General features: G+C 45.2%; 2 protein-coding genes across 5 annotated transcripts; both read left to right on the top strand.

Annotated features, from left to right (window-relative positions):
- The first annotated feature begins 960 nt into the window (after positions 1-960).
- On the top strand, positions 961-6,795 carry LOC124222264 (protein O-mannosyl-transferase Tmtc3). Of its 2 annotated transcripts, none has more exons than XM_046633066.2 (13): positions 961-1,659; positions 2,351-2,487; positions 2,604-2,685; positions 2,803-2,902; positions 3,031-3,146; positions 3,551-3,723; positions 3,829-4,084; positions 4,168-4,316; positions 4,406-4,718; positions 4,814-5,104; positions 5,201-5,383; positions 5,471-5,755; positions 5,845-6,795. In XM_046633066.2, exons 1-13 carry the CDS (start codon positions 1,468-1,470, stop codon positions 6,556-6,558), a joined length of 2,991 nt encoding a protein of 996 aa, XP_046489022.1. In that variant the 5' UTR covers positions 961-1,467; the 3' UTR covers positions 6,559-6,795. The 2 variants fall into 2 exon arrangements, with proteins under 2 accessions (XP_046489022.1, XP_046489023.1); XM_046633067.2 differs by lacking the exon at positions 961-1,659 and adding an exon at positions 2,072-2,266.
- A 3,530-nt stretch (positions 6,796-10,325) lies between these two features.
- Positions 10,326-17,534, top strand: LOC124221535 (Insulin-like peptide 3). 3 transcript variants are annotated; one of them, XM_046631648.2, is made up of 3 exons: positions 10,326-10,565; positions 15,415-15,622; positions 16,926-17,534. In XM_046631648.2, the coding sequence occupies exons 2-3, from the start codon at positions 15,415-15,417 to the stop codon at positions 17,111-17,113; spliced, it is 396 nt and encodes a 131-aa protein (XP_046487604.1). In that variant the 5' UTR covers positions 10,326-10,565; the 3' UTR covers positions 17,114-17,534. The 3 variants fall into 3 exon arrangements, with proteins under 3 accessions (XP_046487604.1, XP_046487601.1, XP_046487603.1); XM_046631645.2 differs by having other exon boundaries at positions 10,332-10,565; positions 15,415-15,631; XM_046631647.2 differs by lacking the exon at positions 10,326-10,565 and adding an exon at positions 11,778-12,841 and having other exon boundaries at positions 15,415-15,631.
- The last annotated feature ends 7,277 nt before the right edge of the window (positions 17,535-24,811 follow it).

The following is a 24,811-nucleotide window of genomic DNA, read 5'->3' as shown; positions in this document are numbered from 1 at the left end:
TTTGAAAAGTAACCGAAAGATCTAGGGCGCAGGCGACGATTTGATGGAATTATGGAAGAGGACGCGAAATATCAAATTGTGCTGGAAGATCGTGGCATCTCGGATTTTGACAGAGCACGTGACGTCTAAAATTGTTAAAGAAGAACGTGACATCACGACCAGGGAGAAGTTTTTCATTGATACGGCACTTGAATTTTGGGTGCATGAATTATACGCGCTATTTTCTTCCAATAGATTGAATAATTGTTTCAATCATTTTCTTTATTAATTTAGACTTCGTAACGAGGGTCCGGTAAATTTTAAATAAAATCAATCAATCTAGGGTTCGGTGTAAATATCATTCCAAGTCCGTAATGTGTATAATTATTGTTTTCATTTCATAAATTGAAAAATTTAACGTACCGAACATATTAGAATTGAATGTTTGTCCGATTCTATACGAAAGTTTCTGGATCCTCGTTACGAAGCCTGAGTGAATAAAAAAATGATTGAAACAATTATTCAATCTATTGGGAAAAAATGCTTCGTATAATTCGTAAACCGAAAATATCATGCCGTGTCAATGAAAAATTTTTCTTTGATCGAGATGTCGCGTTCTTCCGGCACAATTTGAGACGTCAAGTTCTTCCATACTGGCGTCAATTTGAATAACCCTGAGATAAGGTTCGATTCTTTTTTGGGACCACGATCACCGAGCACATTGGCTACAATGGACAACTTATGATCTCGACGAAATCAGTTCCTTAAATCTAGGCTAGAAACAGGGGGGGGGGGGGGGGCTCCGAAGTTAGCCGGTCAGTTAATCCCATGAAAGTAAAAAGACGCGGTTCACGGATATGGTTCGTGGAAGCGAGATGCCGCAGAGAGGACAAGAAGGAGAAGGCAGAGCGGTAGAAAGAGACGATGATAGAAAGATGTATAGGTACAGAACGGTGGGACCATAACGAGTTACAGGCGCGCAGCGGCAGTCGGAGGCCGAATGAAGGTTGTGGTGCGCAGACGCGAAGGTCGGGAAAGCCGATTTGTCTGCTAGGTCTGCTACTGGTTGACAGCTAGCGTAGGAGCGGAGAGGTGCTTTGCCGGCGTTGATGGTTCAAATGTTAAAGAAAAAATAATACTGTGTTTCCGTACCGATGATAATGCGAGTGAGAATTGGCTGTTGGGTCGGAGGGTCGTGTCCGGAATGGATTTCTAACGTGGCTGTTACGAGCGAAGCGGACTTCTGATGCGAATCGAGAGATACGAGGGTACTCGTCGAGACTACGTCGTCGTCGTCGTCGTCGTCGTCGTCGCTGCCGCCGTTTCGGAGTAGACATAATGACATTCGAACAAGTATCGGACCAAGAAGTTCCGATCCGGTTAACCATATCGAAAACCAGCCTAGTCGAACCTGTCGAAGAGTTGCCCCGCTGATCGTCGGTGAATCGTTAACGAAGTTTTGTTCACCTTGGGATAAATGTGTACGTGATGGGAGTGCCTGCGCGCGGTGCCATCGCGGCGATGGTCGCCATAGCTGCATTCACCGTATACCTGAACAGCCTCGGCTGCGGCTTCGTCTTCGACGACATTTCGGCGATAAAGGACAACCGCGACCTGCGGCCCCATACGCCCCTGAAAAATGTGTTCTACAACGATTTCTGGGGCACCCCGATGCACAAGGTACCACTAGTTGTAAATACGGAAAACCGCCCGCGTTTGGTTCGTTCAAATCAAAAACCTGTCAAATCGGACGAATCAAAGTAACGCCACGGGCGCCCCGACTCCCCCCTTGGAATGCCCGCGATGTCTACGACCCTGCGTATTGATCCAGACTCCTTGCCATTTCGCTCTATGGCCTATGCGCTCGCCACACTCGCCACATGCGCCTCGTTAAATTTCTCCCTCCCTCCCTACCTCTCTCTCTCTCTCTCTCTCTTTCTCTCTCTTTCACTTCCATCTTTATTCTCTCTGGATTCATCTTTTTTTTCCCATCCTTTCTTTTTCTTAAATTTAACATCGATCCTCCCGCACTTACGTTGCGAACTACACTGGCGAACGGTTTTTTTTTTTCCTCCTTCTTTCATCTCGTTAAATTCCCATCAATTTTCATTATTTCAGTCCCCACTCCGCTGCAACATTCGCTACTTGAATTTCGTTCACGTTATGCATTCATTCTCCCGGAATACTTCCTTATTCCCCAATATGTCAGGGTGAGGCTGATCCATCGTCCCGATGTATCAATCATCCGTCATCCATCGGACGCTTCCATTCTTCTCGTCGGTGACAAGTGATGTGGAAAAAAAAAAAAAAATTAAAAACCACCTCTGGAAATACTTTTCCCGTTTAACGTGTACAACTAATTGTTTTACAGGAGCAGTCGCACAAGTCTTACAGACCGTTATGCGTCCTCACATTTAGATGGAATTATTTGATACATCAACTAGATCCGATGGGATATCACTTGCTCAACGTTTTACTGCACGTTGGAGTATGCCTGCTATATTTCAGGTTTGTAATACGAAAGTAATGATGCGAAAACAGTCGAATTTCACTCCGTGCGCATAAAGTCAGAATCTTGGATCGTCAAGGAATTTCATCTGTTGCTTAAAATTCATTGATTACAGAATGTGTTTGATGTTCTTACCCGATCCAGCGAGCTTCGTGTCGGCGCTCTTATTCGCCGTTCATCCGATACATACGGAAGCCGTGAGTGTAAAAAAATTCCTTCTTTTCTAGCCAAAGGTGAAAGAAATTTATGAAGATAAGCGCAGTGTTGTCATTCTTTGCTCACGTTAAAATTAAATTGTTGAACAATGTTCTCAGGTTACCGGAGTTGTTGGCAGAGCGGAAACCCTCTCGTCGCTATTTTATTTAGCCGCTTTCATAACTTATACAAAAAGTTGCAAAAGCAAGAGATCGACTGGTGAGTACCGTGCGTAAATAGTAAATAGTAAAATATAGCAAACAAATACTTCCGTTTCCACGATCATACCTACTTACGTATATGTAAATCACGATTCTGTGTGTGGAAAAAATTGTTCTAATCTTTAGGGTGGAGGTCGCTGATACTGTCAATGTTATTTGTGCTTACTGCAATGCTATGCAAGGAACAAGGCATTACAGCAACAGCAGTTTGTGTCCTATATGAGATTTTTGTTGTTCAAAAGGTGAGTCCGGCATGTACCTTGTCCTCCTCGTGTTTTCGTGAACCGTCTTTCCCAAACCTGACGAAAATTTTTATATCGCCGTTATCACGTCGTAGCGAAGTCTCCTCTTTTCCAAAAAAAGAAAAATCCTGCAACTGGATGGAAAAATTTAAGAATTAACAATATGCATGAATTACACAGTTTTACCATGAATGTACGCACTCTGTAACCGTAAACTGCACGGGGCTTTTGTATTTTCCAAAACTCGTGTAAGAGTGATCGAACATATTAATTGAAATAACGTATTCCTGACACGACCTTTTGCCAATTTTCTTGTCGTATTTTTCGACGTTAGACGTATCAACGCTGGCGATTGATCGGCCGCTGTGTCAGGTGAAACTAAAAGCCCTGTATTTTTCTTAAAGGTCAGAGCGTTGGACATTATTCTCGCAATAAAGTCCGCGCTCGGGGGTAAGAAAATATCTCCATCGTGGTCGGGGGAGGGTACAAAAAGATTGACCGCCCTCACTCTGGTTACTTTTTGCCTCCTGATTCTAAGACTGCAGATAATGGGCTCTAAGCTGCCAGTATTCACGAGGTAAAGTAACTCGGATCGCTAAATATTCTCGCAAATAGTAAAGTTGGACCGTTGTACCCGGTCACGTATTTCGTTTGACAAATAAACCGATCGATTGATCTTCAGATTCGACAATCCAGCCTCGGTAGCGCCTTCACCTGCCAGACAATTCACCTACAATTATCTAGCTTCCGTAAACCTGCGCCTGCTGTTTCTACCCATTGATCTGTGCTGCGATTGGACAATGGGGACGATACCTCTGATAGAAACTCTGACGGATCCGAGAAATTTGGCGACGATAGCCAGCCACGCGACTTTGGCGGGACTTCTAGCGACGGCCATTCTGACTCGCAGCCGACAAACATCCGTCGTGCTGATAATGGTGAGAAACCTCCCGATACTTTACGTCATAAAATTATCGTCGTGGGAATTGTTCCCTCGCATTTTAACGCAACGGATTTACAGAGTCTGGCGATGATGATCCTCCCATTTTTGCCAGCATCGAACTTGTTCTTTCCCGTCGGATTCGTAATCGCCGAGAGAGTCTTGTACGCGCCATCCATGGGCTTCTGCATGCTAATTGGTTACGGGTGGGGTATAATCTCGGACAAGAGGTGAGTGATCCACGATCGATCGGCAATATTTTTTCGAACGCTCGATTCCATCTCTACTCGTTGCTCATTGCCGTTTTCCCTCTTTGCAGATACAAGAAGATCTCTCTGTTCTTACTGATCACGTTGCTCGTCGCTCATTCGACCAAAACGTACATACGGAATTACGACTGGATAGACGAGTACTCGATATTCATGTCGGGACTGAAGGTGAACAATCGAAATGCCAAGTTGTTCAATAATGTTGGACATGCTCTCGAAAGCCAAGGGCGATTCAAGGAAGCGTTGAACTTTTTCAACATGGCCGTCAAGGTACAAGGCGATGATATCGGCGCCCATATCAACGTCGGAAGAACCTACAATCACCTGAAAATGTTCAAGGAAGCCGAAGACGCGTACTTGAAGGTAATCGCATATCGAGTAGGATTCACTTACAATTAGAAACCTTGCGACGTATCACGGAATCGACTGTAACCGTTCATCCTTGTCCAACGTCACAGGCGAAGTCTTTACTGCCGAAAGCAAAACCGGGTGAATCGTATCAAGCTCGCATAGCCCCGAATCATCTGAACGTGTTCGTGAATCTGGCAAATCTTATAGCGAAAAACGCGACCAGACTCGAAGAAGCGGATCTGCTTTACAGACAGGCGATCAGTATGCGCGCCGATTATACCCAGGCTTACATAAACCGGGGAGACGTTTTGATAAAGCTTAACCGTACTAAGGAGGCGCAGGAGGTTTACGAGAGAGCCCTATTTTACGACAGTAATAACCCCGACATTTATTATAACGTGAGTGATCCCGATTACATGTTAATGATCGGTTATGGTGGCATGCCTAAGTAAAAACGATGTGAAACTCGATTACAATTTGACGTCCCGTTTCAGCTCGGAGTTGTATTCTTGGAACAAGGAAAAGCCTCGCAAGCTCTGGCCTACTTAGATAAGGCGCTGGAATTTGACCCAGAACACGAGCAAGCCTTGTTGAACTCAGCTATACTCCTGCAAGAGTTGGGACGTGCCGAGTTGCGGAAAGTTGCACGGGAACGTCTGCTGAAACTGTTGAGAAAGGTAGACAGCCACATCCGCCACCCAGCCCACTGCCGCGACGGCCGTTTCCCCCGTCAATTTAACGACGTTTTCTTTCCTCTCGTTCAGGACTCCAACAACGAGCGTGTGCACTTCAACCTGGGGATGCTGGCGATGGACGATCGAGACAGCGCCGACGCCGAAAGGTGGTTCCGCAACGCGGTAGCCCTGAAGGAAGACTTTCGCTCGGCTCTTTTCAACCTGGCGCTGTTGCTGGCCGACGAACAGCGTCCCCTGGAAGCCGCGCCGTTCCTCAATCAGTTGGTCAGATTTCATCCCGACCACGTGAAGGGGCTGATTCTCCTCGGTGACATCTACATAAATAACATAAAGGACCTGGACGCCGCTGAGAACGTGAGTATTGGGATTGAAGAAGGGTCATTTTGTTCGGCGAAAATTTGTTCGAGGATAACGAGGATTAACGTCCAAGTTTTCCTCCCCAGTGTTACCGGCGAATCCTTCAACTCGATCCGGCGAATATCCAGGGCTTGCACAACCTTTGCGTGGTGATGGTCGAACGTGGGAAGCTCGGTCTCGCCGCCCAGTGTTTGGAGCGTGCCGCAGCTCTCGCACCTCAGCAGGACTACGTTCATCGGCATTTGGCGATAGTCAGAGCCCGGATAAGTCGCACACCGCCGGAGCAACGGGATACGGAAATATTCGACGACTCGTTTTGGAACAGCAACAAGCGTGAAGGGAGCTACAACAGCGACCCGATGGGTGGTGAGTTCCTCGCGAACCCTGATACGGTGTTCCTGAACCACGCGTCCGCGGTTCACAGCCATACGAGCAGCGAGCCGAGCATCGGAGACACGCTGAACAACCACATGATGCACCTAAAGGGACCGCCCAAGTCCACCAGGATGGCTAAGAGCGTCGCTCGGGATGCGAAGGTCAACGGTCAAGGCGATGGTCAGATGGGTTCGGAGGTGACCAACGTCGTCGAGTCCGGAGCGGACGGGGTTTTCGACGAACTCCTCGGCACCGACGTCAGGGACATCGAAATAAGTCAAAAGCTAGGCTCGAAATTGATGACCGCGGATGGAAGCACGGGCGAGCCGGTCGTCAAGGCGGACCAATATAATCAAAGCACGACGCTGCCGGTTAAAAAACACGCCGGTAAAATTCAACAGACAAAGGACAGCTCGGTCGCATAGTAATCAAGGAGGATAACGATCCGCCGAATATTTGTAAAACCATTATTGTACCGAGGGTAATAATATACGACAGCGGTGGGTTTAGTGCTGAAGCATATAGTGCTAAAAGTGTGAATATAAATTAAAAGAGAAAAACAAATGGAGAAAATTACAAAAAACAGAGTATTGTTTTATATGCTGTATAAATAGGACATTTTATAAAATATATTTAAAAGTATGCCTTTTATTATTGACACACCTATTTTGAACGTTATTCTCTCCTTGCCGCAGACCCTCGATAATGTCCAAACAATTCAAACCTTGTTCCAGCGGTATTAATCATACCGTTGGATAACTTTCATAATCAATTTTTTTACTTCTGCAGTAATATCGTATGCATATTTTCAATTAACTTTCAAACCGAAAGAAAAGAACCGTTTCGTTATCATTCTTCACGTAGTCATAGTATTTTTACTGCCTTCAACGTCTGATACTACTACCAATAAGATCGAGTACAGATCACGCTACTCGTCCAGTTTATCCAGATCGCAGGTTTATCTTGAAACTAAATGAATTTCTTCGATTTAATCGCTACATGAGAGACCCGAGTACTTGCTTTGAAACCAAAAGATCCTGAGACACATAAATGTATTATGCATCCCCAACGAAACAACGATCAATAAAGACATCGCATAGAGGCCCAAGTTCAGCGACCAGCTACGTCCAGCGTGAAAATGTCGAAAATAATAATATCGAGACTTCTCGATTTGTAAAATCAGTTTCCTCATCGACAGCAGCGTGATACGACATTGATGACGTTAGGAGTGTTCCTCGTGACGCATTGTCAGTCTATTCCGGCGCGAAACACTCCGCCAATCGTCGTTCATGAAATTATGCACCGTCGGTGTCGTCGTCATTTCCATTAATCGGCGGATAGACCGATGATGGAAACCCCTATACATCAAATGGGATGTACACGTAGGTCGACAAGTAGGAAATGCTGCCGGTGGTCCATGTCATCTCGATCCTTCCGCCCGTATGTCGGGCTCACTGACAATGAGAAATAAGGATGTATTCTCTGGAAGGAAGCGGGATTCTATGTTCCTCCAGAGGGGCAAATAATACAGGACAAACCAGGGTGCAGTTAAACCGGATTCACGCACGAGTAGCCCAGCCGATATCGGACACGCATACATAGCGTTGCTGTTCAATTTCATTTATCGAATAATCTACGGGACCCTCGGAAAATGTCACAAATAATTACCAGCTGAAATATGGGAACAATCAAATGAGGAGAAATGATGGTAAGTAATGAAAGGAAATGCAGCTCGCCGGCGTTCCCCTGCAAAATTATACAGGGGGAAGTTAATCCTTTCCAGTAGCGTAGTAGCTACGAGGTTCCAAAAACCGTCTACGTCTGAAATTACGTCAAGTAGATTGACCGGATTTTCGATTTTTCATTAATTCGAAAACGATGAGTTTAGAAACTAACGCTGCGGATTAAAACGGCATCATTCTAACGAGTGGTGAACGACGTGGCTACGACTTTTGAACATTTACATTCAAACAGAAATTTAAAAGAAAAGAAATCTGAATCGACATACAGTCTGAAAGTTATGCCCGCACGAAAATATCTGTGGAATGGAAGATAATCGAAACGAGTGTGGTCGATCAATCAAATATACGTAAGTGAAAACATCGGATAACAGAGTGTCAAGTTCTGGCAGCATCTAGAAGACTCTTTGCCATTCCCACGGGGCCTTCGCAGTTCCACTCACGTCAGTGATCCTGTGCAATTTGGTTGCCACATGTTTCCCTCTCTTCCCTACACTCGCCGTAACTTTTTCCCCTAGCGTAGAGTGAATGTTTAGAAAATAGGTGCCATAAATTTGAGAGATTAATCAGGGTCCCGAGCCGGTAATAAGTCAAGCGGTTCGCATGTAAACCAATTCGCCCGACATTTACCAACGGTAAAGCAGCCTGAGCCTCTAAGAGCGAAGTGAAGCTCCCGTCGGATTATTCGCTTACCGATTTACTTATTCGTTACAAGCGTGTATCGTTAGACGAACGAATGATGTCTGAGACCTTGTTTCAGTAGCGCAGTGATCGTTTAGTCATTTCCTCTCAAAGTCGGTAAAACGTGTTCGTTCGCTGATTTCCTTGCCCTGAATAACAATCGTTTTAAACGCTCCTATAGCGGATCGATGCAACTGCACGTTTTTTTTTACGTAGCCGTAAGGTTACGTTAAGAAAATGCTGATCGCAAATCGTTAAAACAAGAGTAGGAGCAGATCCTGTGCAAGCGAAATTCGATACCGATCGTAAATCACTGTCACGATGTGTCGACGACCCGATCTATTCCCCGAAGCGAATCTGCAAGCGTAAGAAAAAGTAAGCGGAATTTGAAAGATCGAGGCTGAATTGAGCGTACGCAGCGAACAACCTCGCGGGCTAATCACTCAATTCTACCGCGATAAAATTGGTGGGCTCGGACTCGGGTGACTGGCAAAAACTCGCTCAATTACCATTGGATTAATCCACTTTCTTGTCGAGATCTGCAGAGCTCCTCTCCTCCTCCTCCTTTCGGACCCAATAGGATCGCGGCGTGCGTGACAACGGCGCAATTAAGCGACACGTGCATTAAAATAACCCGTTTGTTCGTGTAAGCAAATCTATTCAGCGGGAACGGATCTCCTTGATGATGGAAACGCGTGCATTTACAAGTTTCCACGAAAAGTGCGCGGCGAGACTGAAGAATTGTCTGCGTGCCACCAGCGATTTATTTTCAGGTGAAAATCTACGTCGCATAACTCGGAGCTACAACGCGGAGTGTTCAAATTGACAAGGGCGGTTATGTTTTGCGGGAAAAAAAGAGGTAAATAGCTCTGGAGTTTTTCGATGCGCCGAGTTGCTGCGGGAAGCGGATGACGGATTGGGCATCGCGCGGAGAACTGCAACGGAAGACCCACAGAAATTAGAGACTCTGATATTTCTCCTCAGCCATCAACGCACCTCCTTCAAAATACGGGCATACGTTATACTCGGCGTGTTTGGTATGTCCAACCGCTATCTCGTTCGTCACGCAAGAAGAGGAGTAAAAAAGTGATAAATGAAGTGTCTAAAGCGGAGCGCCAGACTTGACTAAACGTCAAGTTGCATCTCCGAGAGTTAAAAATAGATCCAAATATTCCCCCCGGGTCCAACCGTCGGCCTATGTTTAGAACTCATTAACCACGGAGCGGTTTATATTCTCTTAAAATCTCTCGTTCTTTATTGTCGTTACTCTCAACAAAAATCGACCTCTGATCCCCGAATAAAGTCCAAGGCTCGCTCTCCTCCTCTCTCCCCGGCTTGTCACAATCTCTTTTTATATTTTTACACTACTCCCAGGCCAATCAGAGCACATCGGAGGACGCTCGTCTTGGCCCGGAAGATGATGCGTTTGGGTGAAAGGCGAAATCGACATATTTGGTCAGGGTAGGAGCGAGATGCAGTTATTACAAGAGGGAGTCGCTTTTGTCGAGCAACAATTCCACGAAAGAGAGGTCCACGAGATATCGGTGTGTACGTGAAGCGACAGGAACGATATGCCCACCACCAGAACGTGTAAACTTCCTAATGCACGCGTACGGAATCACTTGGACGTGCGATATACTCGGTGTACGGTCGCAACCCCTTGAACAAATTGACGTGTTCTCAGGCAACGGGTGCACTGAACACGTCAAAATACCTCAGCGTTACTCGCCGGGCGGTTCTCCTTATAAAGGACCTCGTTGCGGCTGCACCTACATCACAAGTTCCTTGCTCATCCTACAGTAACAATCCGCGGTTAGCCGACACCCTTTCTCCGTGAACCTCGTACACCCTGCATATATATATATATATATATGCGCGTGTGTGTATATATATACACTGTATAGATACAACGCATACGTGTATTGCGAATTCAGCAAGATCCTTGATCTCTTCTTGTCGTTAACATCACCACGCAACTTGTACCAGCGTCAACTGGTTTTCTGCACGCAAACGTGAGTATAATGTTACGTTCTCCCTGTTGTCGACTGTTACACACGTCGCTATAAATACCTACATTTAATCATCTCGTAACAGCTGAGACGTACACTTTTATTTACCCTGTCCTCGGACATATCAAGTTTTTCTTTTCCTCTTCTGAAACCGTTACGAGCTAGCGAGGCAAACTATCAAACTCTACCAGATGTTTCCTTCTCTAGTTACACGCACGGATCTGATCCATCAGAAATCGGTATTAGAAATATTTGCAATATGGCTTTTAACACGAGATGCAGCCTACGGTCGTTTCGGACCCGCGATAGCCGGGAAATAATTTCGGACGTTAGATCGGACAGGCTAAAGAGTCTCTTACACGCGTTCAGGATCAATTCGCGTTCATCGAAAGAACTCGAGAAGCTTGAAACACCGCCAAATGACTTTCGCGGTTACATTGTGTTTCATCCACGTAAATGGTCATGGAATCGGGAAACCGCGAAAGATGTAATCGTATCGGAAATCGTCGTTACACTCGATGAATCGTTGTCTCTTCAAGTCTTGTTTCATCGATAACCGAACACAGGGTAGCGACAGATCGGCAAAGCCGGGAATAGTCAGGGAATTACAGGGAAAAAATTCCCTATTTTATGAATTGTTCTCAAACATCAACCGTGTATTGTTGAATTTCTAATTTACATATCGAAGGTGCACAATTTCAGAAGCTCTCGGTCGTGAAAGTCACCAAAAATTCCCAATTTTAGTGAAAATCGAGGTGGTATCTACTGATAAACCGGTCGACAAGCGACTGCAATGATTTCATGCGATTTTAAAGCGATCGCTTTCCAAAGCGGTTCGCTATTTCCACAAGTGAATACCCCCTCGGTAGAAATAGATCGGAAAGCTTTGAATTTTTTTTTTTTTTGTTTGTCGGGGAATTTTATTCGAGAAAGATCGTCACCACCCTGGTCAACAGCTCCGGCACGGACCGGGATGAAAAATTGCGGAAAGACTCGGAGGCTTTTTCTCAATACCGGATACTTCGGAACAAAGTAGCGACCCCGTGGATCCGATCGCGATAATTTCGGCGTGTCTCCCACTCTTCGGTTCGTCGTCCGGCACGCTGGCAGCGAACTACTCCCTGGGTCCAACCACCTTCTCCGTCTGTCGGACCGTCTGGGTGTCGTACGGTCGGCCGGTCGGGGGGTCGGGTGGCGGTGCGCGCTCTTTCTGGGATCCCAGGACTAGGGAGCGAGAACAGCGGCGTCGCTCGTAGTCGGTGCACAACCTGCAACCCGGCGCCTTCGAACATCGGTTGGCACCGTTTAAGCGCCGCGAGGCTAGACGACGAGGCCTGATAGCGCGGAATCACGACGCCGACGAGAACGACGAAAACGACGACAGCAACAACAACAACAACAACAACAACAACAACGACGACGACGACCAAGACGACGAAGACGAAGACAAGAACGACGAGAGCGAGAAGGCGGAAGAAGAGACTCCCCTCCACGATTTTTCACTGGGTTATAAAAAATCTTCATATTCTCGAATCGCATCCACCGCCACCACCGCCACCGTCGTTGACGCATTTGTACCGACGACGAAGACGAAGACGAAGACGACGATGACTATGACGTGATACGCGTAGGCGTACGAACAAGTGATACCGGGACGATTGATCATCCTTGACGAGCCCTACGGAAATTTTTATAAAATATCGGCGCTAATATCGCAAGAATTATATTTAATCACAATCTGCCTTCCGCTTCGAATCAATTCCGCGGCAAAGTGTTACAACGCGTACGAATTGACGAATTAACGAATAAACAAGTAAACGATCAATGATAAGCTCGATGAATTTTCACGAAAAACATTGCACGCTGTAGTGTTAATATTTAATCGAACATGGTTACGCTATGCGGCATATCATACGTCGGTTTAATTTTCAGTGACGAAATACGTCACCCTCGTTAAAATTAAGTACATGGACATTTGCAGAGATACACGGATAACAGACAATATTAACGTAACGGTATAAAGGTAACGAGTACACGTATACAATACACATATATTCACGCGTGCAATTACACGCGTCTAACACATATTATTATATGCGGTATACACGTATGAACATAAATATACGCAACAACTGTAAGTGTAAAAAAGTATTCCACGATCTGTGAATAAATATTGGCACCTGCCAATTACATCAAGTGCTCAACTGTGATATTTCAAGTGATATAAATAATAGTGAATGTGTTTTACCTCGCAGGCCTCGTCTCTTTAACGATACTAAGTGAGTATCCGAAAGCTCTTTTTCATTTTTTTTTTATACTTTTTTTTCGGTTCCATAGTTGTAGAATTCACGTGACACTGGTGTGTCTTGCCCGTCTTCGTTTAATCGTTTCTGCGACGGTACAAAAAGAAAGGAGCATCGGAATACGAAAAGGTGCACTTTTACGTCCTGGTACTAAAAAGTACTCTTTTTCGTACTTCGCTGAGAAGAAATAAGGAAAAAAAAAAAGAAAAAAAAAACAATTTTGTAATCCACACTTTTGTCACATAAATTATCGTCAGCACCATAGATGCAAAGCTTTTTTCGTCACGCCTACTATTTGCAATACTCGTCTACGGCTCATATCGCAGACTTACGCTCGGCATAAAAAGACCTACTTTGCCTCCCGGTGCACAATATCCTATTAAACTATCTCGTGGAAAGCAAAGATTGATCGCGTGGTCTGCGGTATGAAACAAAGGAATTTTCGACTCTCCAATTCCCTATCTCTCTTTCTGGCCTCGCTCGTTTCTTTCCGTTTCCAAGAATCAAATTCCTACGAGAGATGAACTCATTGTCATAAAAGAAAAATAAATCGTGGTAAAGGCAAAGAAAGAAAGAAAGAAAGAAAGAAAAAAAAAAGAGCGAAAAATATAACCAGAAAGGGTTATAAGGAGGATGACGGAGATCAAAAGAGAAGAAAACATTTAACAGCGGATGAAATCCGCTGGTTAAAGGGCCGACGGCATTATCCCGAGAAATTGATATTCGCGCTAAAGAATAAAGAACCATACCCTGAGATGCTACTTTCGGAAAACAGAGATAAAAATGACGGACGTTTAAAGCCACCGGCATCGTTAGTAACTCGGATTACTTCAAGGTAAGAGTAAACTACCGTGATTATGTGACGCGACCGCGTATCGCGATAAAAATTACGCCAATTGCGGTTTCTTTTCATTCCTTGTTTTCTTACCAATTTCTACAACTGTACACGTGACAGACACGACCAACCGCAAACCATGGCTGATATGACGTGCGAGTCTCAATTACAGAATAATACGTCCAAATTACTTGCATCGTATTGTTTAATCGGTACATGTATGTCGAATAGCTATAAGCAACTGCATATTAAAGTCCGTGCGGCAGGTATAAATTCCACGGCAGCATCTCGAAATCTATCCGTATCGAAACACCGTCGCCTCATCGGTTCCAGCTAACGCGACCCGCCCTGATCGTTTGTCAATCGACGCTTTTTTGCTGTCGGGCTTGGAATCACCTGGACGAGAGGATAAAGTCGCAAAATCAATCAATGAATCCTTTCCTTCGTTTGGACCAGGGAGCGGACAAATCGCTTGCAAAAAAAATAAAAAAGTAAAAAAAAAAACGAGAGAAGGCTGTTTTAGGCGAATAAAAAGGAGCAATGTCCGACTTTTGAGGGTTAGAAAAATTTGATAGAGCCCACGGTGCGAGTGGCATACGCGGTTTTAATCGAAGATCCGAATGCATGGCAGTCCGGATTCTCGGCTGAGGCTGCGTGATCGGACACCCGAAGAAGAAGGGATGACTGGGAGAATTCTCACAATCGCGGCACGTGAATTACGAGAGGCGCCGAACAAAGGTCGTTCCCTGTTAGTAGCGAACAAACAAGGCATCAGGCCCCGTTATAATATATTATGATCAGACTTTCTCGCTCCAACGTAAAAAAAGATGAATCTAAAAATAGGGGCGCCACGCGCTCCAGGGAATTCATATAATCAACAACAACCTTCCGATAAGCGAATAATACGTGATTCAAAGCTTTCCACTACGATATTATCGTTGTATCGCGTTCGCGTTATGCTCGTTTAATTATACTGATTTATGCGAGTATAAAAAGACACATCGAGACCCTGAAGATTATACGGATGATGAAACGCTACTGCATTTCATACGGTCGCACACGCACAGATTCGGAAGGTTCGTTCATTCCGCACTTCAGGTGACTCGACGATCGTCATCTTCCAGTTGAACGATTCAATCGCGAGTCTCGATCTTTCCCGCGTCTCTAAACTTGACTGCTGAGTAATCGTTGTTAGGAGTAGGTTGTTATCGCGGTGCGTGTACGTGAAATTTGCTTTAAACGTACAAGTTGTTTGAATATCATTCGCTCGCGACGAACGAGGGGGAGAATGAAAAAATCGGGAAAAGTCTAAACGCGAGCTGACGATGAGAGGGAGAGTGCAGACAGACAGAGTCGGACTTACGGAGAGACACATAAACGCGAACGCAGACAGACGTGTACACGCAATAGGATATAATTTGAACTCGTTATGTAACGGGGTTACCCAAAGACACACAGCCGCACTATTGACTCTCGTTAAGCTATTACTGAATAGAAAAATGTGAAATGGAAACAATTTCATCATCATACACCCGCCTCGTTCGTAACCACCCTCAATCGAGCCGCATCCGGAGGACAGAAGAAATCTCTGCGTTGAAAGTTGAAAGTTGAAGCGAATCGGTGCAAAGCGTCGATCGAGTAACTTGTAGAAACGTACGGGAGAGGCTGAAACAGCGTAACGATTAACCCTGTTCGTTGTGCTTTCTGATTTCAGATGTCCACAAGTTGGTTGAACGTTGTCCTGGCTTTAGCGCTGGCTGTGGCATTGGCTCTACCGCATTTCTCTAGCGCTCAGTCGGACATCTTTCAATTCGGTGCGGAAAAACGAAAAACACTAGGCACCAAGAAGTACTGCGGTAAAAACCTGGCCGACGCTCTTCAAGCCATATGCGACGGGGTTTACTTTCAGATGTTTAAGAAAGGTGGGCAAGGTTAGTGTCGACGCAAATCTGGGTAATATTTGGAGGAAAAACAAAAAAAAAAAAAAAGAAAAGAAAAGAAAAGAAAAGGAAAGAAACACGGCGAGTACTCGCAAGCACAATTTCACTCGGAACCCTGCCGTCCGTGTAACGTCATTTCGATCATCGGTCAGCCTCCGAAGCTCTCGAGCTTGGGCAGTTCGTAACATCGTCCGGAGATGAGCTGCAGCATCTTTCGGCCTCGATTCCCGTCCCGCAGTTGGTTCAAAGCTTCGTGGTAAACACACGATTAATCTATAACCGTCACGGCCGACGTGAATTATCGCGTCGTGCTGACAGCGAGGGGCAACTTTGTATAGGCGAGGCACGGAGTTCCTCGTGTTTTCTTTTTACCCCCGTCGGTGCTTTTTGCCCCACATTTTTAACGCTGCACTTTACGCGTTCGAGGTTCAACGAGTGCAGGGCCGTAAAAGTCGCGCAGTCGAGCCTGTTTTCTCGGTTGTGCGACCAACGACATTGAGTACCGTTAAAGCGTCTATAAATATGCACTCGACATGCGAGCGCGGGTGCGCGTGTACGTGGCAAACGTGTAGGAGAGCAGCTACAGCACTCCCGGTAGCAATAAGCAACGGCACAGCGGCCAAGTAAGCGAGTGAGAGCAACACGTGGTTCATCTCGAGCATCGCGGTGCCGCCGACGCTGCGCGATTGCCATTATTTGACCCATTTAACTCCAACGATAAGTATTATCGCTTAAATCACGAGCAATAGCTCCGCAATTAAACTCCCGACCAAAACAAATTCGCGTATATATCTACTCGCGGCAGGAACTAGGCCACCGTCAGTTTTATCAAACCGTTGCTGTCTGTACGCGTAGTACTCTATGCTGATTGATTGTAAGTACCGTCTGGAACATCGGCTGGACATTATTGCGGTCGAGTCATCGTCGAGCGTTCGGCTTTCCTCTCGATCCGCTACCCATTTTGTTCCTCCCGTTGACCCAAAGACGTTTTTCCAACGCAAGCTAGGCGCGAACTAGCGGAAACAGCTTCCACCCTGCGAACTCGGAGTTGCGAGGCGCGTTCAACGACGAATTAACATTTCGGGGAGTCGCCCTGCGACGAATCTAAATAACCGGTGAACAAGACCCAGTAATTTACGGGTGACAAATGATAAACCCTGGTTTACTTTAACCGGTCTGTGTTCGTAGATGCGATTCGTCTACGCGCGACTCCCGTCCGTCCAAAGTAGCATGAAAAAATGTGAGGCCCGACGAGCGATTAACGACGTGTTTCTGTTCCCCGCAGAAATGGAGATGGACGACTACAACTACGGGTACGACGACAGCTACCCGTTCAGAACGAGGGCGAGTGCCAATGCCATGATGGGACGTTTCGCCGGTGGACGATTCAAACGACAACCTCGCGGTGTCCACGACGAGTGCTGCGCAAAGCCCTGCACCGTCGGCGAGCTGTCGAGCTACTGCGGCCGTTAGAAGTTTAACAACACGCCGAAGCATACTTGCAAGTCGGACGACACATGGCTCGCGCACACTGTACACAATCGCATACATATTACACGTTTATATTACAACACACACACATGCACACACACACACACACACAGAGAGACACCACAAGGCGAAACGCGGCCACCCCTGTTGAGATAATTGAATTAAGGAAATAACAATAATATTATTACTAATTATGATAGTGATAATGATGATAATAAAGTCTCTGTCGCTTTTACATACTCACTGTACTTGGAACGCGATGTGTATACTTTATAACCACGCCTCTTGTTATTATACCCTCGTCGCAACGCGTCGATGAAATTGAAATCGAAGTCAACGACTCGAGAAAAAAAAAAAATAATAAATAAATAAATAAATAACGAGGCTACAAAGGTATATTCACTGGATCTCTACGCTGTAGATAATAATACGAATGTTTTATTTTATTTTTCTTTAATCGATTCACTTTTTACTTTCTACTTAAGGATCGTTAATTAGGATAAAACAAAAGAATTACGACGCCATTTGATGGTTTTTGTAATGCTTAAGAGTTGATCGTTGTACGACTTGTTTTTCTCCTCTACTTTCAAATATACACGAAGTGTGTGTTGTGAGATTACGAAAATATAGTCTCTCGTTTCATTTCCTTATATTTTTAACAATATTATTAAATTATTAATGTACGCTTAGACAATTATCAGACGATAAGTACGAGCACTCGTACTTTAACAAATCGTTGATATTTCGCGTAATCCAAGCTCGCTCTGCGACAGCTGAATCAACGTATCTCTAGAATCGACTCATTGTCCGCGCCCTGACGTAATCATCGCTGAAGCTTTATTCACACGCCGCCTGCAGTATTCATATCAGCCTACCGGTAGGTATAATAAAGCTTAATCCTACGAATATAATTGAGCGTAACGCGAATGATGATTATTTTAATAAATCAAATCCGGGTACGTACGAGAGCGATGATGTAATAGTTCCGCGTTATCCCTGCCTCGGATATTCAATTGTCGCATTACCCCCGACCAAACCTCGTTTCGTGTCTGAAATTGGCGAGAATCGATCGAATATCAATGACAATTTCAACGATATGTATTCGGGAAAAATATAGACAGGTCGCGGTTAATATTCGACGGTTTTAACGACAATCTAACGATCGTGTATTGAATAATAAATCAACGAGTTCGAGTAAGTCAGGTATTCGGAATAGCCTGATTCACGTATGAGGACGTCGTTAATTTCATCAAATTTCCAAACCCGACAGCCTGTGCGTACCGCGGAGAGTATGGAAGCAATCCGGTCAAAATCCACGGACTCTTTGCACGCGAAAGATACTCAACACCCAATTACAGAAGCTGAGGACAGTCCGCTTCGGAGTAGGGAAAAACTGACTTACACATTCAGCACGCAGCCGCTGGAAACAGACCTAAGAAATCTGTTGGTACGTGAACACGATTACGTTGTATTTTTGATAACACCCATCCAATTGCTCTGTGATTTCGACAAATCTTTCAGCAAAGTGAAAGTGAAAGATCAGAGGAGAATTCAAAATCCCCCGTCACCTTGTCACTTTAACCCACAATATCAACCGTCAGACTGACGCATCATTATCTCAGAGCGTAGTCATTCATTATTCAGAATAAAAATGTAACTAAACGTGCACGCGACACGATTACGCGATTCGCAGCGTAACTGGATCAACTACACAGTCTACGTTGCACGAAGTGGTTGGCGTGCTGGATTCGTATCTCATTACGTAATTAAAAGGTTGAACAAATTTTTTCACATCGCCGTATCTGGACTCGTATTTAACCCGCGTGCCGATACTACCCACATCCGATCCCATTTCTACGAAGAGAAGCTCGTTCGAAGAGTTTTCGATTTCGAAAAAGCGTTGCAGTACCAAACGACTTTCAAGACGACGGATCGTCGTTCTCACGATTAGACATTGTTCTCCGCTCCGTTTCGATGCTCCGCTACGCATCGCGTGCGACGGTCAGTCGTTGATAACTGTCATCGATATATGTATACAGCAAACCGATAAATCGACGAAGAATACAGCGACGGAACGAAACGAGTAACTTGAACCGATGCGAAGTGAACCAGAAGTTCTCTGGTTTCAGGAAATCGGTGATAGACGAAGAAAAAAAATCAAGACATCTAATTTTTTCGCCACCGTGAATATATGAGCCACTCGTCAATTGATCGCAGACGGCTCTCCTCCACGTCAGACATTCTCACCGAGTTCACATAATTCTCAACGCACAGACTCGACGGGCGTCGAGGGCACGTGGGCAGAATTCTACAAGTAGTCCTTGACCGAAACAATCTCATCCTTAATGCGAGCATTAGCCAGTCAGCTCCAATCTGTTCATCACATTTCCGTACCGCAGAACCACTCGTGCACTTCCTACTTGTTCTCCCTATGTACATAAATAACCCATCCGTTTACGCGTATGCCTCGGTTCGTTATCCAGCGCGATGGAACAATCACCAATTTTCGCAATTGCTCGCGCACGCATGCTTCTCGACATCCCTCGAGATTGACTCAGATTCTGCCGCAGGTACCGGATAACTCGAGAAATGAATAATATAACTACGCGTCGATTTGTCTCATGCCTAGACGCAAGTCACCGGGCAAACTGACCTGATCAGCGTAACCAACGTCAAGTTAAAAGTTGTGTCCGGCCAAGCGGGTCTTCATCGTCTCTCAGACTACACGCCTCACCTCACCACCCTGACTCTGGATGGCAGCTGCATTGCCACTTTTCGCGATCTGGGATCAAGTTTGAAGTCTTTGTCGACCCTGAGCGTAGCCAGGTAACTCACATCGTTTCTGAATCCATTTTCACGATCGTTCGATCGATGAGTGTTCTGCGGATCACGAGTCGACCACCCGCTTCAACGACGAACGGTGGGCAATGAATGCAATCTTGTCTCACCCATTGGCGTAGCAACGAATCGGAACAACCGTTTTAAAATTTAGTCAAATTATTTAAAAGTATCCACCGCCTTGCGGAGATTGAGAAAAATTGGCTACGTTGTCGAATAAAAAAAAAGCATTACCTTATCATCCGCGACACGGGACGAACCGAAAAAGTGTTTTTATAAAACTGATCCCAATTCCCGACCGCTGTACGTACTGTTACGCGTTTCTTCATTCGGCATGGCCTGCAGCTTTCACATCGCCGCGGGCGTCGCGGCGTCGTTGACGAGCAGTGAACCCGCGGCGTCCATCATAAAATTCTTTTACCACACACTTACAGTCGCGTCGTATTCGCGTCAGCCGCGGTTCTCCGATTGCAGGTGTTATCTGAATAGTTGGAAGAGGGGGAAGTAAGCAGAGAAATGTTCCGATAGGAGGTTAACGCCATCCTTTTTATCGCGATTAACGGAAAAGTCAGACAGGTTGGCGGTGGAATACGGTACAGCTGATTATACGTATCAAAAGTGCGTGTGATTGACGGGGAGGGTAACAGTTTTTTCAACGATGCTTCGTTGTCCGTCAGTTTCCTCTTCCCTTTGCAGATGTAGCATGAAACATTTGGACGGCGTCTGGGGATTTCGGAACCTTCGGAATCTGAACGCGAGGGACAATTTCATCTTGGATCCTTCGCCCTGCTCGGGTGTTCGGAAGTTGTCTAAACTTGACCTCGGCAACAATAAAATCACAAACGTTTCCTATTTCGCCTTTTTGCGATCCTGTAATCGGCTCAAGGAACTCGACGTTGCCGCGAATAATTTTACCGACTACAAAACGGAGATAACGGTTCGAGCTTTACGAATCTGTATGCTTTAAAAGGCCCGGATGATTGTTAGAGTAAAGTTTTTCTCACTGCTCCAGAGGTTTCTTCCGCAACTAAGGGTCCTCGATGGTGAAGAACTGGAGGATCGCCATCGGCATTCGGATGTTACCGAAGAAGGGTAAATTAGCGCGTGAATGAAAACAAGTTCCGGCAAGGATTATCATCGTTGCTTATCTAAAAAACCTTCGTGTCTGATACACGAACTGCTCGTTTCCCCCCAGATCGGCCGTGAAAATCGAAGATCAAAGCTCGGAAGAGGAAAGCACAACGTCGGAAGAACGTCTATCGGCGGAAGACGTTGATCCTGACGAAGTGGTAGGTTGTTGGCATAAAATCGTGAGACTAATAAGCTTGATGTAAACTTGATGCTGGGAAATGTCCCTTTTCAACTTTCTCACGTACGGAAGATGAAAAGAGAAAATACAGAGGTAGAAGAAAAAATCATAGAAAAAGATGGAGCAGGAGAGAAAAGAACAGGAAAGGAACGTAGCGACGAATGCGAACTATTTCTGCAAGATATTCGCACCCAATTGCCTCGTCGTTCCGCTAACGACTCGGAGCGAGCGTTTAATAACGACGGTAGGTATAAATCAAATTTAAAAGAGACATTGTATGCATTTCGGACCATTTACAACCCGCGGTCTGTCTCTGCGTCACGTAACTGAGACATGAAAAAAAACGTCCAGGCAATTTGGAGTAATTGTAATTTACTTCCACACGAATGCCGTTGAATGTAAATTTTTTACAAATTGTGCAGACACCGCAGAGTTTACGGACACAGCGCAAACTAAACGCGGCTGGTTACGACAAAGGGTTTGATAGCCATCCTCGTCCCTCGGGAGAAAGAAAGAGTGTAAAGAATAATGGCTATCACTGTTATGGCAGAATTAACCGTGGCAAAATTATCTAAATTACTTGGTTAACTATGATTATGAATATTTGCCACACTGTTGCAAACCGCGATAAATGCGACAATTACATCACGACCCTCGTTCATGCCCCAAGAGAAAAATAGTTTATTACCGGTCACATAACTCACACGTGCATTGTTTGTACGATGTCGACAGATAAAAGCATCGCTCACGAGGTACCGCCAGGAAAGTTGTCATCTGGTCGCGTAATTTGTGGAAGCTTGGCCGTTTCCCTGCGAGGACGTAATCCAGCCAAAACCTCATCGCTAGCCGGAACCCAGGTCGGTTGGTAGATTGCATCAACCACCATAAGGATTGAATAATTTCAATCTGTTGATAAAAAAAAAAAAAAAAAAAAAAAAAAAACGCAAAAATGCTCGGCTTTTGTATACCTAATCACAATAAACTAGGCTGCGTGATCAGGTACTGCTGCCTTTTCAATTTCCTAATTACACCGAACAGATAATTTTATCCGTATATTCAGCTTCGGGAATAAGAATATTACTCACCAGACATACAATCACTGACAATACTGTTTAAACAAATATCCGTCGATAAACGTGATTCGATTTTTCGCAGATAAAAGAATCTCCGAAGTTGAGTAACAACGATGAAAACTAAGAAGACAGTGAGAAGATAAGAAGCTTGCATGCAGAACATCAGTGTCAAGATCACGCGTTGAAAAGGTGGAAACCATCAAGCACATCGCGCGCAATGCAGGCGCAAACTCATGTTTAGACGTCTCTAGTTTCGCTGCGTGGGCAAACGGCGGTTTAATTCAATCTAAACCATACCTCCACACACACAGACGCGTATTCTGCACCGTTGTTCGTAACCTGTAATACATATCGCGAGGAAGAGTTTCGTTAATGGAAATTCGTTGCGTCATTCTTCTATAGGAGATACAAGTAATTACGACAACTTTTCGAACCTTGTTCGATGTGCGAAAGCTCAAGCTCAAGACTCGAATGAATCCCAGGTACCTACTCGCGTACGTACCTATAAATCAAATTGCCGTTCAGAGTGCAGTCTGAGAGAGTCTTGTTCAATGGCCGATAGCAAGTAAGATGGTAAGCTAACGCCGCTCGTGTCGCCGACACGCATCGCGATCACGTTTGACAGTTATTGGCCTGTAAAAAGGGTTCGAGAGTCGAATAAGGGGGCCGCATCGTCGCCACGTCCGATCGTCGATGAAAGATGAAGAAATCAACACTACTAGTTACGGCCAATTGATCGAGATGCAAATTTAAACGACGCTCGTCTTGGACGTTGAACCTCGACCAACGAACGGGTATGAATAAACGAGCACTCAATGACCCGATCGTCTGACTCAATGTCAAATTGAATTATAATTTTGTCGAACTCCCGTCAGCTGGAAAGTTTGCACGTTACGCTCGACTGGTCGAAGGTTCCGACGAGACGACGATGGTCCAGACCACGGACAACGTGGTCGTTGTGTCGTAGTAAGAGTGTGTGTAACGTCGTTTCAAGTTTGCATATTGCCACGGGAGAAAAGGCTTATTGTCATGCAGATAAAGCCCGCCTAGTCTGGCGGACGTGTCGTCGTAGTCGTCGATCCAGATTCCACGTTATCGCGACGTTAATTTACGCCGCCGATACGTGCGAACCTCGGCCAGTTTTAGGTCGTCTCGTTCGCTCCGCGGACGTTTGTTTGACCGACGACGAGAGAGACGTGCGAACGAGAGGTCGAGAAATAGAAGAGGAAAAAAAAAAAAAAACTAGGTCGGATCGTAATAATGTGTATTGCGTCCTAGTTCGCTCTGAAATATGCAGCAGAAGCTAGACGCGACGTGTACCAATAGACTTCGGCTGGTGAGAATTATAGGACAACACTCCACATCCTCCGTTGATCGTCCGTATCGTCATTCATTCACCCATATATTTCGATCGCGCCGTGCAGCGGATCGAATTTAAATTTTCATCCAACGATACGTGCGGTAGGATCACCTTCCGTTTATCGGCTAGCCTTCGTTTCGACTTCGGAATTTCCCTCGTTCCTTATCGGCAGCCGGCGTTAATGAGACATCGCCAGAAAATGCGGAACGAGAACCTCGAACCGCATGGCACGATCTGTGTATACACACCTGTGCGTACAATGAAAATCAGTAAAGTTATCAAATTACTGGAACGGAAGCGTCAATCGGACGGGTGACCGTTGATGATAAATTGTTGCACCTACCATGGCCATCGAAATGATTAAATGAAATTCGAACGCCAAAAAGATTTATTTATACCGTCCGTCACTTTTCCGCAAATCGCCATTAATTTAACATGATTTTTAATACAGACTCAATATCAATCCGTATGCCGCCTGATGTTTCCGGAAAAAAATCAGCGCGATCCTATGAAGAAAAATTGCATTGTCTTGAATATTTAATGAACTATCGAGCCCGGAAGACGTAAGGTATGAAAATGAATCCACTCGATTTAACCATGGTTGAAAGTAAAAACGTCCCGCAAGACCACGTCACGCTCACCGTACGTCAATAGCATCCATTTTGAAATTCCATAACCGACGCTGAAATGGTTCACAAATATTTTTGACAAAAATAAGTGCGTATCGAGGACAAACAACGGTGTTTACGCGTTTTCAGGTAATTTTGTAGAAAATTCTTGTATCTTTGGGCGAAAAATCGACGATATAATTGATACTGAAGTTTCTGATCCCTGAAATAATACCTAGACATTAGTCAAGTGAAAAATGTTCCGACTGCGCGGGCGCGAGGAAGTCAACGCGTCGAAGTCATAGGGGTGCTTCTTCCACACCTGACTGTCACGGGGTGACAAGACCGACGTCGCGCAACTTTTATGTCTACACATATACATATTATGCAAATATATATATATATGTACATATGTATGCATACTTCGTACTAACAGTACGAAAACACAGTCACCTGTATTGATTTCGGTTAAGGTTAGCCTCAGGTCAGCTC

The sequence above is a fragment of the Neodiprion pinetum genome, chromosome 6, assembly GCF_021155775.2.
Source record: "Neodiprion pinetum isolate iyNeoPine1 chromosome 6, iyNeoPine1.2, whole genome shotgun sequence".
Classification (NCBI taxonomy): Eukaryota; Metazoa; Arthropoda; class Insecta; order Hymenoptera; family Diprionidae; genus Neodiprion; species Neodiprion pinetum.
Note: the sequence above shows the minus strand (reverse complement) of the source record. Positions and strands in the feature narration are given on the sequence as shown.

Coding starts and splice junctions, on each gene's coding strand:
- LOC124221535 (XM_046631645.2), top strand. CDS start 15,415: ATGTCCACAAGTTGGTTGAACGTTGTCCTGGCTTTAGCGCTGGCTGTG. Junction 15,632..16,925: donor GTTTAAGAAAGGTGGGCAAG/GTTAGTGTCGAC, acceptor TGTTCCCCGCAG/AAATGGAGATGGACGACTAC.
- LOC124222264 (XM_046633066.2), top strand. CDS start 1,468: ATGGGAGTGCCTGCGCGCGGTGCCATCGCGGCGATGGTCGCCATAGCT. Junction 2,686..2,802: donor ATCCGATACATACGGAAGCC/GTGAGTGTAAAA, acceptor CAATGTTCTCAG/GTTACCGGAGTTGTTGGCAG. Junction 3,147..3,550: donor AGATTTTTGTTGTTCAAAAG/GTGAGTCCGGCA, acceptor TTTTTCTTAAAG/GTCAGAGCGTTGGACATTAT.